The sequence below is a fragment of the Auxenochlorella protothecoides genome (genome assembly GCF_000733215.1).
Source record: "Auxenochlorella protothecoides strain 0710 unplaced genomic scaffold scaffold6, whole genome shotgun sequence".
NCBI lineage: Eukaryota > Viridiplantae > Chlorophyta > Trebouxiophyceae > Chlorellales > Chlorellaceae > Auxenochlorella > Auxenochlorella protothecoides.
In genome coordinates this window covers 297,633-313,880 of record NW_011934399.1, presented here as the reverse complement: position 1 = coordinate 313,880, position 16,248 = coordinate 297,633, and the positions used below count along the sequence as shown (strand labels likewise).

Sequence of the window (16,248 nt, the reverse complement as noted above, 5' to 3'; positions counted from 1 at the left end):
TGTCTTGCCTGGCATGTGTCGGGGTGGCGGGGCACAAATGGCTGTGCTCTGTGAAGACCCCCCGCCTTGACCCAACCCTGCCGCAGGGGGTGGACGCGGACTTTGACGCCGCGACGCGCGCCATCGTGGCCGCCGATGCCGCGCTGGACGACTACCTCGAGGTGCGTGGCGTTGCCGGGCCTGGACGGGGAGGAGGAAGGGCTCCTGTGCTGGCCTGGGAGTTGGCGGAGCGTAGGGCATCTTGCGTTCGAGCTACGCCCTCCAAATGTGCCCTCACATGTGCTGTGACCGGAAACCCAAGTCGCCATCCCAACTCTCGCCCATGCCTTAGGAGGTGAAGGGCTTGCTGAAGACTCGAGCGGGGGTGACCTACGTCTCACTCAATAAGGACAGCCACGTCCTGCAGCTGCCCGAGGTGTTTGTCGGCGTAGCGGTGGGGGCCGCACTGGTTTGCGCGCCGATTGCCCTCTGCGACGAGCCTGGCCATCCCAGGCCAGAGCCTTGGGTCTGCCGCCAGGATCCCCGAGCCTCCCCATCTTTGCCCACCATTTCCGCAGTCGGTGACCACGCCCGCCTCCTGGGAGCCCATGACGGCGAAGAAGGGGGTTCGGCGATACACCAACACCCAGCTGAGGGCCCTGGTCAAGCGGCGCGAGGCGGCGCATGAGGCACGAGTCGTGGCCCAGGCCGGCATCCTCGTGGTGAGGTTTTGAAGACAGGGTGTGAGTTGGTGTGCTGGGATGGCGAGGGATGAGCTCCAGGTCTGGATACTCTGAGAGGATCCCAGAGGAAGGTGGCGGCCACGAACCCACCCACCACTCTCGGCATGCCTCTCCCCACCCCCCACACCTCAAAGCACACTCCTCGCTCCACAGGCGCTGCTGAGGCGCTTTGCCGAGCACCAGGGCGTCTGGTCGGCGGCTGTCGAGTGCTCGGCGCAGCTGGACGCCCTGCTCTCGCTGGCGGTGGCTGCCGGCTCCAGCGCAGGGCCGATGTGCCGGCCCGAGATCCTCCCCTGGTCCGACGTCGGCGGTGAGAAGAGGGGAGGGTCCAGGGGTCGTAGGGAGGGGAGGGCAGGGGACATTGAGAGAGTGCGCTGGCAGTGCACATGGGGGAAGGCCCTGCAGCCTTCCTCATGATGCGTAGACGTCCCCCAGAGGACACCCCTCAACCCTGCCTCCCCTCCAAGTCAGCTCCTCCTGGTACCAACAACCTTCAGGCCCCATGTTTGAGGCCAAGGACCTGCGGCACCCCGTCTCCGCGGTGATGGAGGCGGCTGCCATGTCCAGCGGCGGCGGCGGCGGGTTTGTGCCCAACGACGTGTCGCTGGGAGCCGACGCGCCGCCCTTCCTCGTGCTGACAGGTCGGTCGGTTGGGTGTGGTAGGAAGATGGGGGGGCAGCGTTGCTCTTCCGCTGGCGGTGCGCACCAAGTCGTCACGTGCCGACCCTCATCCCAGGCCCGTTTGCGGCCTCTCCATGACCCACACTGGGCGCCAGGAACCCCTCGACCCATCACCTCCCCGCCCCCTCGCCTCCCATCCCCCTCACTCCCCCCACCCCTCACACAACCCACGCACGCCCAGGCCCCAACATGGGCGGCAAGTCGACGCTGATGCGCCAGATCTGCCTGGCGGTGGTGCTGGCTCAGGTGGGGGCCTGGGTCCCTGCGGCGAGCCTGCGCCTGACCCCTGCCGACTCGCTGTTCGTGCGCATGGGCGCGCGCGACCGCCTGCTCCTGGGCCAGTCCACCTTCTTCGTGGAGATGGCAGAGACCTCGGCCGCGCTGGCGCGTGCCACCCGGCACAGCCTGGTGGCGCTGGACGAGCTGGGCCGTGGCACGGCAACCAGCGATGGCGCCGCCATCGCCGGCGCGGTGCTGGAGCACCTGGCAAGCGACCTGCGCTGCCGCGGCCTGTTCGCCACGCACTACCACGCCGTGGCGGAGCACGCACAGGTGGCGCTGCCGGTGGCGGTGTGCCACATGGCCTGCCGCGTGGACGGCGACGGCGGCGACCACGTCACCTTCCTCTACAAGCTCGTGCCGGGGGCCTGCCCCGCCAGCTATGGCGTCAACGTCGCCAGGTGGGCTGATTGGTGTACATGTGTTCTTCGAGGGGGGAAAGAGGGAGGAAAGGAGGAAAGTAGTGGTGTGCTCCGGGCTTTGAATAGCCCCACAAGAATGTGGTGTGTGGGTTGCCGGGGTTCTGCTAGAGGGTGATGAGGACCGCATTGAGGCCCTGTTGCGACCCAAGCCCGTGCCTCCATTCTACCTGTCGCAGGCTGGCGGGCCTGCCGGACGCCGTGGTGCGGCGGGCAAGCAGCATGGCGGCCTCCCTGGCACAGGGGGCCACCATCGACGGGGAGGAGGGGGCACGGGAGAAGCTGGGCAGCATCCTGGAGGCCTGCCGGCGGGGGCCCAAGGCCGTGCAGGCAGCATGGCTGTCCATGCGCCGCCCAGCCATATCAGTGTGAAACCGACAGCTCTGTACATGCATGTACGATCAGTCAGTGGTTGCTCCTTGCTTTGCCATCGCGTTGCCAGCCGTTCGTCCCAGTGCAGTGTTGCTACGGTGCGAGGAACCTAGGGACCTTGTCGGAAATTCAAATCGCGAAAGATTCTCGGAAAGATACCATTTACGACATGGCTAGCAATGGCACGAGCCAGGCCCGGAGGCACATACCAAGGCCCCATAACACACTTCAGACCCCCAAAAGAAGTTGTACAATGCAACACTGGATGCCATGATGAGCGACAAGCCAGCATCAGGCCCGGTTCCGTGGCCCTGGTCGGGTCTGGACCGGGGATTTGTATGGTTTGATGCCGCATATACCGTTTTGACAACAGCATCTAGACAGACCCGGCGCAACACGATGCTGGGGGATCTACACAGGAATAAAACCTGAGAAATCATGCGCTGAAGACGGCTTTACCAGCACGACCAGTCCGATCTCCCTGCCCACCATCCCCTGCTCGACACCATGGGCAAAGGCGGCGACGGAAGCGAGAATGTGCCATCCCTGCGGCGCTCCTCCAGCCTGCTGCGCAGGCTGCAGCAGGCCGGCATATCGTCCAGGGTTGGCGACATCAAGGCCGATCTCACCGTACTGAAGAACATCTGGTGAGTTGCGCCGCCTGGTGGGGCTCCGGGGTGGCAGCTCCATTCCGATCTGTGCGAGGTGGGAAAACGTGTTCCAGGCAGGAGCCCCTGATATATTGAATGCATGCCCCTTTCCTTTGTCGCTCCAGGTTCAAGAAGCTGAGGACTGATGGGAGTCATGCTCAGAGGCTGGAGCAGTTTTACGGACCCCAGGCCCATGCATGTGGGTGGGATGAGCATGGGTCCGGGGGTTGCCTGTATGCTGCTTCGATGATGGGAGTTCCATGCCCAGTCAGTGGAAACCCCTGTGAGCTGATCCATCCCACCCCTGCAAATGAACACGCAGACGATGCCTTCCGCTCCAAGTTCCTGTGGGGCCGGGAGCCGCTCGTGGCTGCCTGCGCTGCACGACTGAAGGCCAACTCTGACATGGTCTGGGTCGACCTGGGCGGCGGCACAGCCGTGAGTTGGGAGCTTGGGATCAATTTTCTTGGGATTAGGTACATGGCCACACCAGCAACTCAATCCATACTTGTTTAGGAGTCTGCCATGTTTGTGGCGATGACCGCTCAGAACCCTGGCAAAGTGCACAAAAAGGTCGACTTCACAATCCACCCCACACACCACCTTGCCTGGCGCAGGAGAACGTGGCGCTGATGTCCAAGTTCATGGATCTGAAGAGGTTCAGCCACATCTATGTGGTGGATCTGTGTTCCTCCCTGTGCAGACAGGTGGGGCAGGGCTTGGTGAATGTGGCATTCCAGAGACCGTTTCTGCTCCAAGGTACACCCTTGATAGCTGACAACCATAGGTGGCCAACAAAATTCTCCCTGCCATCCCATTTACAGGCGGAGCAGAAGGTGGCTCAGCATGGCTGGACCAACGTGACTGTGGTGGAAGGTGACGCCTGCACCTTTGTTCCCCCCGGCGATGTTGCGACCCTCGTCACCTTCTCCTATTCCCTCTCAAGTACGTGCAGGGGTGGGAAATGGGGTGAAAGCGCTGCCCTTTTCAGGCATCGAGACATGCTTTTCCCTTGCTCAGCTGAGCGTATTGTTGAGAACGCTGATGACCTCTCACAATTGTGCCCCTATCCTCCTGAACTCGCTCCGCATTGGGACCTTGTCAGGACTCACCGTTTCCTTGCCTCGGCACCTTGACGGTTTACACAATCCATCGTGCTGCCTGCACCCATGCCACGAGTTCCCACACCTCGAATCAAAGCACTTATCCCCAGCCTCCCAAACCAACGACAGTGATCCCCGACTTCCTCGCGGCAATCGACGCCGCCGCCAGCTACCTGGACCCCTCCATCGGCATCCTGGGCGTCACCGACTTCTACGTCTCCTCCAAGTTCGACTTCCCGCTGCGCCAGCTGTCCTGGGTGCGCCGCTTCTTCTGGCGCAGCGTCTTCGACACCGACAACATCGACATCGGCCCCGAGCGCCGCCACTACCTGGACCACAAGCTGTGCCGGGTGTGGGAGCGCAACGGCGAGGGCACCATCCCCTATGTCCCCGCCCCACTCCGCTGCCCCTTCTACGTGTGGTTGGGCCGGGCGCCCACCCTGGCAGCGCAGCTGGTGGAGCCCAAGGTGGGCGGGTGTTTCGGGTGGGTGCATGCACAGGGGTGGCGGAGTAGGTCAGAGCACGGCCTCGCCCTCGAAAACATTCTAGAATGATAGCTTTTGATATCAATGCTGCATGGTCCTTCCTAACTTCCCTCCGCAAACTTCCGTTCCATATCTGCAGGTGGAGGCCCCCCACTGCTTCCCTCCCACCTTCCTGTATACCCAGTCCTGGGAGGACCCTGCGGTGGACGAGCCCATCCTGGACATCCAGCCCGACGACGTCTGCCTCACCCTCACCTCCGGCGGCTGCAACACACTGCACCTGTGCCTGGCCGGCGCCGCCCAGGTGCACTCTGTGGACTGCAACCCCGCGCAGTCGGCGCTGCTGGAGCTCAAGGCCGTGGCCATCCGTCGACTGGGCTACGACGACGTGTGGAGCCTCTTTGGAGAGGGACGCCACGCCGACTTCCCGCGCCTGTATGAGCGCGAGCTGAGCCCCTTCCTGACGCAGACTTCGCATGCGTTCTGGCGCGACCGCCTGCACTACTTCAGGCAGGGCCTCTACTACCAGGGCGGCATGGTGAGTGGGAGTTTTTTGGGGGTGGAGAATTGGTTTAACGAGGAGAGGAGGGGGGCAGGGGGAGGTCAATAACGCCCACCTGCTCTGCACCCATGGAGACTCTCCTGCCCTGTGTGGATGACCTGGGACGAGAAGTCGAAGCCCCTGGCCGGCCACAGTATAATGTGCTGGCAATGCACCAGCCCCAGCCCTCCATTGCGCGTGAGGGCCTCTCTCCAAAGCTCAATATTCCGCTTCCCTCGCTGGCTCCTCGCAGGGCGCCGTCGTGTGGATGGCGCAGTGGCTGTTCTGGGCGCTGGGCCTGGGTGGTGGCATGAAGCGCCTGGTCTCCGCTCCCACACTGGAGGACCAAGTCAAGGTGTGCAGGCTTGGCTGGACGTGGGGTTTGGCTTCCAAGAAAACACCAGGAGACTGGCATGCCGGCTGTTGGCAAACTGACAAAAACTTGATGAATTGTATCCCCTCACAATCTCTCTTCTTTTCAGGTCTGGGAAGGCCTCTGGGTTGTGCGCTTCCTGGTCTATGCCCCGGTCTGGCTTTCCTCCCTGTTCGTCCAGTTCTTTGCGGCCCTGCTCTTCAACCGTGTGACCCTCTGGTGAGAAGCGAGGGGGGGGTTGTCGAGTATGGGTTGTATGTTTTCTGGGCTGTATCACGCAGGCACGTGCTGGAGGCAGCTGCCCGTACCTCAGACCAGCGCAAGCTGAGCCGCCCCCCCCCCCCCCCACCCTCCCCCTCGCAGGTTTGGCGCCGGCATCCCCTGCAAGCAGGCCGCCCTCATCCGCAAGGACGGCGTGCGGCTGAGCACATACGCGGCCCGCGTCTTCGACGGCGTGGTGCGAGGGTACAGCCTGAGGGACGACAATTGCTTCTACTACAACTGCCTCGCGGGTGAGTAGGAGTCGTGGTGTGAGCTGGCATGATAGCACGGGTCACGCTACCCTATGCGTGCTCGGTGCCGAGGGCGGACGGCGTGCCCTGCTGTGCGCTGTGCGGCTGGCCCAGGTCATGGCTGTGCGTGGGTTCGGAGGGTCGGCCTCACAGCGGCGCCTGCAACTCCCACGTCAGACCTCCCACGGCCCACCTCCCACGCCTCCCCCCGCAGGGCGCTATGCGCGCAACAACTGCCCCGCCTACCTGACGCCGCACGGCTTTGCCAACCTGAAGCAGGGAGCCCTGGACTCCCTGCAGATCCACACGGGCTTCTTCCTGCCCACCCTGAACAAGCGCAAGTACAGCAAGGTCATCCTCATGGACCACGTGGACTGGCTCAGCTTCCCGCAGGCAGAGGTAGGGGGGCTGCTGAGATGGTGAATGGCAGTTCTGATTCGCGATCTTCGACCCTGCGCCCTTCGATCCGGCATGGGCGGCACTGGATCCTGGTCGTGGTGTTCCCGTACCGGGGTCAAGAAATGACCTCCCCAACTCAACCAGCTACACACGCCTGGACCGCAGGAGGTCGCCGCGGCCCTGGGCCGGCAGGTGGTCAAGGGCGGCAAGGTCATCTGGAGGTCTGCCGCCCTGTCGCCCCCCTACGCACCGCTCATCGCCAAGGCGGGCTTCAAGGTCAGTGGCAAGCTGAGCTGAGACTTGTGGCTGTTTGGGCTTGAGGTGCGCCCCAGCTGCAGGTCGGGGCCCTGGGCATGCCTTCGTCTTGCCTTTGGGGTGTGACACAGGTGTAGCTTTGCTCGATGAAACACCCGCAATGCCACCTCTTGACCCAATGGCCCACCCTCCCCACTGCAACAGGTCAAGCGTGTGTCATCCATCGAGGAGGGATGCATGGACCGTGTCAATATGTACTCCTCCTTCTACGTGGCTGAGAAGCTCTGAACGAGTGCGTAACCATGTCAACTCCTGTGACGAAGCCTTTTTGCATGACATGGCACAGCTGTTCCGCCTCATCCCAAATTCCCCAACTGAGCTCGTAATGTCCAAATCATTTCTGTTTTTTCAGCCTCCCTATCCGTACTTGACACGTCAAAGGAGAGGGGTAGGTTACACGCAAGTTGATCAATCACCCGATAAGCCACATGTCACCGAAGTACGAACCAGATTGAGAACGATCAATCACCCCAGACCTTTCCATGCACAGTCATTAAATCTTGAAGAATATTTACGGAGTTAGACGCCCAATGTCGAGCTCGTGAGTGGGACTACCTGCGGGTGGGTGCCCTCGCCATCTGTACATGTCGACAGGGTGTGGGTCCGCAGCAACATATGTCAATCGCTTGCGTAGGTTCTACGATGAATTATGGCGTAGCAATCATATCAAGCTGCGCGGCTTGCTGGATTGCGAACTGGAGGCGTCTAGCAATGACAAAAAGGTCAAAGAGCTTTCTGGACTTGACAAATCCCAAAGCCACCAGCTGAGGTAGCATATGATGATTATAATTATGGCGAACCATCTCATGATGGAGTTCATTAATACTTCAACTTCCTCTGCAGCATCCAGAGTCAGAGTGGGCCAGGATGTACAATGCCTACCTGGACATTGCATCGTCCTTAGCGGGGGCACACACAGGACTGGTTCAGCCACAGAAGCTGGAGCTAGTAGCGCAGTGCCTGCAGGCCTGCCTGGGAAGGGCAGTGGAAATACGGCAGCACCTGGTATGTAGTCATGCGTCAGCAGTACAGCTGTCGCGCCCAGTGCTCTCATGCCTGATTGTGTGTATCTCTGCTGTGTTGGACAGAGATCTTGCTCCAACTGACGTTTAGGTGCGGCTCCGTGACTGACCAACATGGATGGCCTCCTTTTGCAACAGGTTGATCTGAAAGGAGGGCTGCCAGGCATTGACATCCCAAGGGGACCTGGCAGCGGCATCCCTGCGTTTGTATGCCTTCTCCCTCCCCATTCTCAAAGTGAACAGGGGGAGCTGACCATTCCCCAATGCGCGGTCCGACCCTGGGCATCAGAACGGATTGCATGCAGGAAGCCGGCAGACAGGGCAACCCTGACAGGAAGCAGTGAAGCTGATGCAGCGATCCGTATCCAGGCTGTCGCCCGCGGCTTTCTCGTCAGGCGGCGCCGGCGGCTGGGCCAGGGGCTGCGCTCCCTCTTGATCGGCCCGTCCTGCAGTGCCGCCACAGCGACTGTGGCTGCTGCAGAAGCAGAAAGAAAGAAAATGCGCAGCATGATGCAGGCCGAACTGGAGAGGACCATGAGGGAGGTGCAGGAGCGCAAGGTCTCCCAGGAAGGCCCCTTGTGGCAGCAAGCGATTCTCCACGAGGTGGGCATGGGGGCCCAATGCATTTGACTGGTGTGGAAGGTTGTGCTTCTAGTGCTTTGCTGCTCTGCAGATTTGTTGCTCCCTGTGCCTTGCCAGTCATGCCGCTTCAAGGAAACATGCTGCATGCTCCCAATGGCACCCTCACCATCCCCATGCAGCTGCAAGGCCTGCAGGCCTCAAAGCGTGCCGTCGATGATGTACGCACACTCCTCCCGGACCAACACCAGGCCTTCATCTCCGCACACCTCATGCACCTCGCGCCCAAGAGCCTCCCTGTGAGCCTGGAGCCAGGCACCCCTGAGGCACCGCGTGCATGGCGCGGACCCGAGAGGCCCTCCAGTCCCGGACAGGGTGGGAGCGGAGCACCACCCGGGGGCCCACCTGCGGCAGGCGCCAGGGGAGCAGTAGGTACGCCTCCCCGCTCCGGCTCCACAGCACCAGCAACCGCATCTAAGAAGGATCGACGGGGCTCTCCCATCCAGCCACGGGAGTCCGTGTGCCTCGCAGTTCTGAAGCGGGTTTGTAGTGCAACCGAACACCTGTGGCAGCAGCTGGAGGGAGAGCCTGGGGCACCATCCATGCCAGGGGCCACGCTCTTGGACGCTGGCATGGAAGGACTGGCCCCTCCATTTGTCTCCTGGGAACGGGACGGTCTGTGCCTTGCGGTGCTGGAGAAGGAAGCGGGCCGCCGTGCCTGGCTGGCGGTCTGCATGCGGACCTTGCAGGATTTCAGGGATGGTGATCCTGCTGACCATGGAGACAGCTGCGTCGCCAAGGTGCGATATGGCAGAGTAGGTCTGCCCTGCCCCTCTAATACTGCCCTGGAATGGTGCGGAGTTCTTGCTGCTGCCCCCTTTCTGGGGAACCATCATTCGCAGCCAGGCCCTGAGACTGCCAGTGATCGATATCACACTCAAATTTTCAACCAATATACCACAGAAAACCAACGGCCGCAAGGCAGGGGCCGGGCCAAGAAAGGCCAGCATGGCCCAAGCCAGCAAGAAGTCAAGGAAGAAATGGGCGCATGGCAACAAAGCCTTGGGGCCTGTGATGGTGAGGGAGCAAGGTAGCATTAGTGATGTATGTCTGAGCGCTGCGATTTATGAGGGGAGTCCCCACCATTGGCCTGAACATCCTGCTCCCACGCATTGCCAAGCTCAACATGAAACCCTCCCACGCAAGTACAGGATCAGACGCAAGGATTGCCGGGCCTGGATGCAATGGCAGCACAACTAGTGGAGCTGGGGCTCATGTACAACCCGCCTCCCACCAGCCTGGATGCCTACTGCCCGGTGCATGAAACCGGTCCGCCCGAGCCTCCCCGTCATGGCGGTGCCGCGGCCGATTCGGCCCCTGCAGCAGGCGGCAAGGCGTCCAATGTGGCCAGGTCCACCCGTCAGGGTTCCCATGGCCCTCAGGATGCCACGCATGCTGATGTCAGCATGCCAGGGGTCAAGCATGCACTCCTCATGCTGGGCACGCTGCCCCTAGCGCTGCCCAACCTGCGCACGGGGTAGGTCACACGCGGGGAGGCTCTTGACCCTGGGCTACTTGGGCAAGGCGGAGGGTGTGTCCTCTGGCACCACCATCCCACTCCTGCCTTGTTGCATGCATGCAGCGGAGCAGGGTTCCTGCGACCCATGCTGCTCTTTGGCGCACCTGGGAGCGGCAAAACCTGCGCCGTGCATGCCATTGCCGCCTCGGCTGGAGCTGTGATCGTGGACCTGAGTCCTGCCAAACTAGACAGCCTGCCCAGTGTGGCGCCGGCAACCCTTATTCGCACGGTGGGCTGGAGCATGCTTCCCTGGAGGAAAAGCAAATTGTGTGTGCCTGGACATGAGGTTTCGTGTTCCTGCAGCTCCAAGCAATGCTTTCACCCTACACCCGCCAAACTGCCCACCTTATCTCTCCCAGGCATTCGCTGTCGCCAAAGCCTGTGCGCCTGCCATTGTCCTGCTGGAAAGCGTGGAAAACATATTCATCACAGACCTGGGGCGGCAGGCCAAGGGACAGGGGGCAGCAAGCCATTCTGTCACCCTAATCAAGCGGGCCTTGCTCGAACAGGTAGGTGGGAGAGGGGTGTGGGGTCCAGGGCTGTTCAATATTTGAGATGGTATTAGGGGTGGGTTTTTAGGGAGCTGGGCATTCCCATGCCGTGCCGCCCTGTAGACCTGTGGACCTCCCTCAGGAGTCCCTCCTGGCCCTCCCCTGCACGGGATTGGCCCTGCAGGCAAGGACACTGGGCCCAGGGGACGGGGTCCTCATCCTGGGTACAAGTGCAGCGCCGGATTCATGCACACGTCAGAGCCTGCGTGACCTCCTTGCTTGCTTCACGCACCACATCTACTTGCCTCCCCCCAGCGCGTCAGTCAGGTGCGCTGGGAAGTTCGGGCGTGCTTGCCTGCCAGTGGTGTGCTGTCTGATAGGGATGAACATCAGTGGTAAATGCAGCCTTGCCTGTAGAAATGCTTGCTCATGCTCACCTCCTTCACCCTCTGGAATGCAAGTGTGCACGCCTGGTGCGACCTGGTGCTCGGGATCCTCTGCATGCAGAGCTGCTTGTTTGCACTGAGATGTCCTGCCCCCCTACCCCTGATCATCCTTGTCCAGGCGGGCAATCCTACTCCAAGCCCACCCACACTGGCCTCCGAGACTGCTTCACCTCGTCACTGAGCTCACGCGGGGTCTGCATGCCGGCCCGCTGAGGGCGCTGTGCCCGAGCTGGGCGGCGCCGGTGGCAGCAGACAGAGTCGAGGCTCTGCTGATGGAGAATTTACCCCACCTTCTGGACGAGCAGCGGGAGGAGGAGCTCCGGCTCTGGGCGCGCCGCCTGTGGGACCCCCTCCTGTCCATCGACCCTGCAAAGGCCCCAAAAGTAGCTGCAAAGGGGGAAGCCAGAACAACAACCCGGAAAAGCTGAGGCGTCAACCCCCCCTGACCTTCTCGACCCAGCAACACTCCCACACCTCTGAGGGACAAAGCAGGGCAGTGCGCAAACTTGTGTAAATACAGGTTCACAGGCCACGGCTGATGGTCTTGCGCGCCAGGATCAAGGCGCCCGCGCCCAGCGCTCCCACAGCCGCCGCGGCGCCTGCCTGGCGGGGTCCCCTGACCGAGCGGTACAGAGCCCCCGCCGATGCTCCCGCAGCCAGAGTCACCACCTCGGACGGCACGACGCCATCCGACATGTAGTTTCCAAAGGATTCTGTCGCCGCAAACATCAGTCCAAGAGCCCCCAGCGAGTTACCTGCATGGAAGGGGGCCCATCAGAGAGTGGGAAAGTGAGGCATGGAAGATAGGTTGATCATTGCATGGAGAGAATGGAGTGATCCCAGAAGATGCACTCATGCACAGGCAGGTCTCAAAGTCCACATGATGCAATGGGTCATGCACAGGTCAGGCATCCGGTTCTCTGCTCTTGACAGCCTAGAGAGCCCACCCCTTCCAAGACCCCCCCGATCTCAGCAGAAACAGGCAGGGCAGCGCACCGTTTGCACGCCCGAGCTTCCCCGAGGTGTTCAGCAGCTGGTTCAGGCGCAGGCGCTGGGTAGCACCGGCGCCGTCCACGGCAAGAGGGGTGGACAGGGCCTGGAATGCCCCCCCTGCCCCCTCCGGCCATGGCCCCGGCAAGGTAGCCCGCCCCAGTGTAATAGCTTAGGTTCTCCGACCACGATCGCGTGTGCACGGTGGCATCCTCGATGAAGAGGAACTCGGGCTGCTGGGGGAGTCGGAATTGAGGGACGCCCTCGCGACGGCTCACCGCCGCGAGACCTGTAAAGGAGAGGATGAGGAGGTTGTGTGAGTGAGGTTGGGGGAGGTTGAAGGGTTCCGGCCATGCATGCCATGTGAAATCGCCATTTACCTTCGTAAGGGTTGTACAAGCGGCTGGTGTCCTGTGCCTGGATATCGAATGCGTTACTCCCGGCAGACGAGGAGGGGAGTGTGTTGCTCGACGCTTCGACATTGAAGAGGCTCGGGTCGCTCCCTGCTGCAGCGGTAGCAGCGTCCAAGCTGGAAACATGATCCGCCTCCTCCTGGTTCCTTCCTCGAAGCCTGTCCAGGAAACCCATGTCTCAGTGCTCGGCCGGGGAGGGACCTCCGCCCGAAGGAGTTGCTGCCAGGAGAGCGAGCGTACAGTCCTCAGCTACACAGCGCGGGGGCCTGGCGTGACCGGCGTGTCTGTGACTTTCATGAAGCTGGTCAGCGTGAATGCAGCCAAGCGCCATATGATGTTCAGCATCAAGCGCGGGGTTGGGAGAAGCCCAGCGCGCGCCTAAACCCGCCCTTGCGAAAGAAAGAATGATGACCCAGACGGAGGAACTTGCAAATTCAATCCCAATCACCAGCTGCTCAAGGGCTCCAAGCTTCTGTGATTTATTTATAACGAGGCGTTCCTTTATCTACCCGGGGCCAGGAGGAAACAAAGGAACCGGAGATGGCATCAAGCTCTGACTCCTGACAGCACTGTCTGCGATCACATCGCTACATTGTCAATGAACTTGCCAGCTCCTTGCTCCGTGTGTGCAGTCCTTTCTAAAAGTCCATCTCAGATCAGACGGATCCATGTCACGTTGGAGAATCCTCTCACTTGAACACCACCTTACATGAATGAAATGTTGGCCAGGCCCATGCATGTGTCGAGGCTGGGAACGGCTTGCACTTGAGCGGCATCAAACACAACGAACATCTGCAGGGGCACACCTCTGCTCACACTCTCCTCAGCGCACGCCCGAGGCTGCCCACTGCTCTCTTCCACCAGCTCACTCCGCGACGCAGGTGCCGTTGTCGTCCCCGCACCTCTCCTCCGACAGCGCAAACATCTCCCCAGCCGACATGGCCAGCGCCGCCGCGGCCTGCGCCACCACCTCCCTGTCCAGCTCCCCGCCCTCCAACCGGTTGCGCCAGCGCCGGTACCGCACCGCCAGCTTGTCGTACGACACCGGCGTCTGCCAGGTGTCAGCCCCTCGCAGCATGCGGTCCTGCTGGCCGCGGACGAGCACCAGGTCCTCGCCCAGCACCTGCCCGGCGATGCTGCGCCAGAAGGCAGCGATGCCGGGTACGAAGCGCAACCACCCAGCAAAGTCCATGCTCATGCGGTACAGCAGGCGAGTGTGGCCGGGGCGGCTGGGCAGGCAGACGTGGAGCTGGTGCAGGTGGCGCTTGCACGACTCCGCGCTCAGACCCTGGAGTGGTGAGGGGGCAGGGGTGCTTCTTGGGCGAGGGAATCGACGCGGGACATGGTCGCGCATGAGGGTGAGTAAAGAGTTGCCTATCGATGAGGGAGGGGGGATAGGAGTCGAGCGCATGCGGCGTACTTGCACGGCAAGCCCCAGCCCAACACCGAAAGGAGAGGAGGCGCGACTCAGCAACCCCAGCCTCCAAGGCCATCCTCCAGCTGCAGTCGCCCCAACATCACTCACCCTTTCCACCACGCCTGGGCGCGATAAGCCGATGAGCGACACCACCATGTTTGGCGGGGCGAAGGACATGGTGATGGGGTAGGGCTGCCAGTTGCCCGTTAGCAGCTTGGTGGCCTGGAACTTGACCACGTCTGGGATCTGGGCACGTTTGGAAATAAATTATAGGGATTAGGAGGGGGCCACCCACTACTTTGATGGCTGCAAAGAGTGTGGCTGCCGGTTGCCAGGCACCATGACCCGGCATGGCACAAGAGTATGTGGGTTACTATGCCTCGTCACTGGACCGCTCACACCGGACGAGTTCCATCCCCCCTAAGATTCGGATGCCACGAGCGCTACTCACCCCCCACCCCCCACCCCAATAAACAAAGAGGTTCCCCAGGGCCCCGCCACCTCACCGGCCACCCCTTGGCAAAGGTGCTGGTATGGGTGAAGGGGGCATGCGCCAGGTCCAGCAGGTTCTCCAGCAGCAGGCCGTGCTCCACCGGCACCTCCACCTCGATCTCAGCATGGCAGCGGAAGCCCAGCGGCACGGCCGAGGCGGTGGGCGGCGGGGTGGGCGCCTGCGACCCGGGCCAGACCCACACGAAGCCGTCCACCTCAGTGCACGGCACGCCCCCTGGCCAGTGGGTGGAAAGGGAGGCATCATGAGGTATCAAAGTGGTCAACGCCTGCAGCTCACAGGGCTATGTACCTGCCTGGTGCCTGTCTGTAAGCCAGTCGTACCAAACTTGCTAAACTAGGAACTGAACGACCTCTGTCTCAGAGGTCAACTCTTCACTTGAATTGGAAGCGAGGCCGTGCACTCCTGCATGCCTCTACTCTCACCTGGACTGCGCGATGGGCTTGCAGGGTTGCCAGCAGGCACGCACGCAACGTCCCCACCATCCTGGCGGCGCAGCTCCCACATCTCTCCAAAAAGTTCAAACGAAAGCGTAGAGCCCTGCGTGACAAAGGGGCACGAAAGGCACCTCCTCAATACATCAACAAGGCATGCTTCCAAGGCATGCAGCCCGGCCATACTACGGTACGATCGCCGCGCCGCAGCTGTGTCCAGCATCCAACAGCATCCTCACCGGCTGGAGCTGGCTGCAAAACGCGACGCCATACCAGTGCTCCTTCAGCCCTGGCTCCAGGAACAGGCTGGACTTGAGGCCACGCCGCCGCTTGACCTGCGGAGGCGGGGCTGCCGCATGGCCACCCATGGGTGGTGCTGCATGCGAGGAAGGTCGGGCGAGTGCCCGCTCCTCACTCGTCAAACCAATGGCGGCGGAGCTCGTAAAAGGCAGGGCGATGGGTGGCTCTGGCCGTCCAGGTGTTCCCGCTCCGCTGCCCTGCACTTCACCCAATCCATGCTGGAGCAGGGGTGTGGCTTGGCTTGGCTCGCCCGCCTCAACCAGGTTCCCGCCAGCTACCAGGCCCTGCAGAGCCTCGGCCTCCACCCTCAGGCGCTCCATGGCGGCCATGTTCCTGGCCAGAGCCTCCTGGGTGGCGTCTAGGCGCGCCCGTGCGCTCGCAACCTCCCCCTGCAGCTCCACCATCTGGCGACGCAGTGAGGCCACCCCCGCCCGCTCGCGGTGCTCTTCGCTGAGGATGCGCTGCACGCGGCTGTTGGCCTCCTCGATCACGCTCAGCGTGCACAGCGCGTCGTCCCTGATCACCACGTCGTAAACCATCTCCCAGGCCAGCCGCCTGCGGCGCAGGTAGTCCAGGCGCTGGCGGATGGCGGCCGCGCGCGCGTCGTCGCCGTGCATCAGCCGCTCGTTCATCACCTGCGGTGGGCGCAAGGGAATGAGGTGAAGGAGGGGAGAGGGATCTGGAGCCTGGGATGCCGGTGTATGAGGGAAAGCAAGAGATGGGTTGGACTTTGACGGATGGTCAGTGCAGCCCCCCTCCTCGCCCCTCCCCCTCCGCAGCCCCTACCGCGAGATCTGCCAGCTGATCCCGTGCCCTGTCGCGCGCCTTTCGCACTCGCACGCGAGGGGCCGTGTCCACAATCGACTGCAGCAGGTAGGGCTTCCCATATCGCGCACCGTATCTGCATGGCGAACGTCAAGGGCTAAGTAAGGTGGAGGCGGGTGAGGCGCCCGCGCATGCAAACGGCACGGGAAGGCCATGCAGGGTCCTCACACAGCGGGCATCACCTTCGTAGCTGGTTCTCGGGATCCTGGAACTGCTCATGCTCTGCAGATGATGCGACGTAGATCCTCGTTCGGTTGGGCCCGCCGGGAAGGCGACCGGGTGTTGAACGTCGAGGAGACCATGTCACGCACGAAACCATGCTGACACTGACCATCACCGGGCTGCACCGAGGAGCTCAACAAACACTCGAAATAGTAAAATTGGGTGTGA

General features: G+C 62.1%; 5 protein-coding genes across 5 annotated transcripts in view; 3 read left to right on the top strand and 2 right to left on the bottom strand.

The window, feature by feature from the left end:
* Positions 1–2,473, top strand: part of F751_5249 (DNA mismatch repair protein Msh6) — a gene marked incomplete at both ends in the record, with an annotated part of 6,866 nt that extends 4,393 nt beyond the window's left edge. Inside the window, 7 exons of the mRNA XM_011402848.1 lie at positions 87–161; positions 332–433; positions 558–701; positions 876–1,032; positions 1,220–1,363; positions 1,585–2,083; positions 2,281–2,473. Coding sequence (XP_011401150.1) covers positions 87–161; positions 332–433; positions 558–701; positions 876–1,032; positions 1,220–1,363; positions 1,585–2,083; positions 2,281–2,473 — 1,314 coding nt within the window. The remainder of the gene's footprint in view (positions 1–86; positions 162–331; positions 434–557; positions 702–875; positions 1,033–1,219; positions 1,364–1,584; positions 2,084–2,280) is intronic.
* A 507-nt stretch (positions 2,474–2,980) lies between these two features.
* On the top strand, positions 2,981–7,079 carry F751_5248 (hypothetical protein; the record flags this gene model as incomplete). Its single annotated transcript, XM_011402847.1, has 13 exons — positions 2,981–3,120; positions 3,249–3,322; positions 3,446–3,561; positions 3,741–3,830; positions 3,948–4,068; positions 4,356–4,693; positions 4,851–5,249; positions 5,506–5,607; positions 5,735–5,844; positions 5,989–6,137; positions 6,352–6,536; positions 6,702–6,812; positions 6,996–7,079. The coding sequence occupies 13 exons, from the start codon at positions 2,981–2,983 to the stop codon at positions 7,077–7,079; spliced, it is 2,019 nt and encodes a 672-aa protein (XP_011401149.1).
* A 2,617-nt stretch (positions 7,080–9,696) lies between these two features.
* On the top strand, positions 9,697–9,993 carry F751_5247 (hypothetical protein; the record flags this gene model as incomplete). The annotated part of the gene is made up of 1 exon (XM_011402846.1): positions 9,697–9,993. The coding sequence occupies one exon, from the start codon at positions 9,697–9,699 to the stop codon at positions 9,991–9,993; it is 297 nt and encodes a 98-aa protein (XP_011401148.1).
* A 1,497-nt stretch (positions 9,994–11,490) lies between these two features.
* On the bottom strand, positions 11,491–12,546 carry F751_5246 (Mitochondrial import inner membrane translocase subunit tim23; the record flags this gene model as incomplete). Its single annotated transcript, XM_011402845.1, has 4 exons — positions 11,491–11,723; positions 11,965–12,019; positions 12,162–12,247; positions 12,339–12,546. The coding sequence occupies 4 exons, from the start codon at positions 12,544–12,546 to the stop codon at positions 11,491–11,493; spliced, it is 582 nt and encodes a 193-aa protein (XP_011401147.1).
* A 690-nt stretch (positions 12,547–13,236) lies between these two features.
* F751_5245 (Chlorophyllide a oxygenase, chloroplastic) lies at positions 13,237–16,177 on the bottom strand (the record flags this gene model as incomplete). Its single annotated transcript, XM_011402844.1, has 8 exons — positions 13,237–13,659; positions 13,897–14,034; positions 14,295–14,515; positions 14,782–14,839; positions 14,973–15,068; positions 15,294–15,668; positions 15,820–15,934; positions 16,041–16,177. 8 exons carry the CDS (start codon positions 16,175–16,177, stop codon positions 13,237–13,239), a joined length of 1,563 nt encoding a protein of 520 aa, XP_011401146.1.
* Positions 16,178–16,248: the final 71 nt, after the last annotated feature.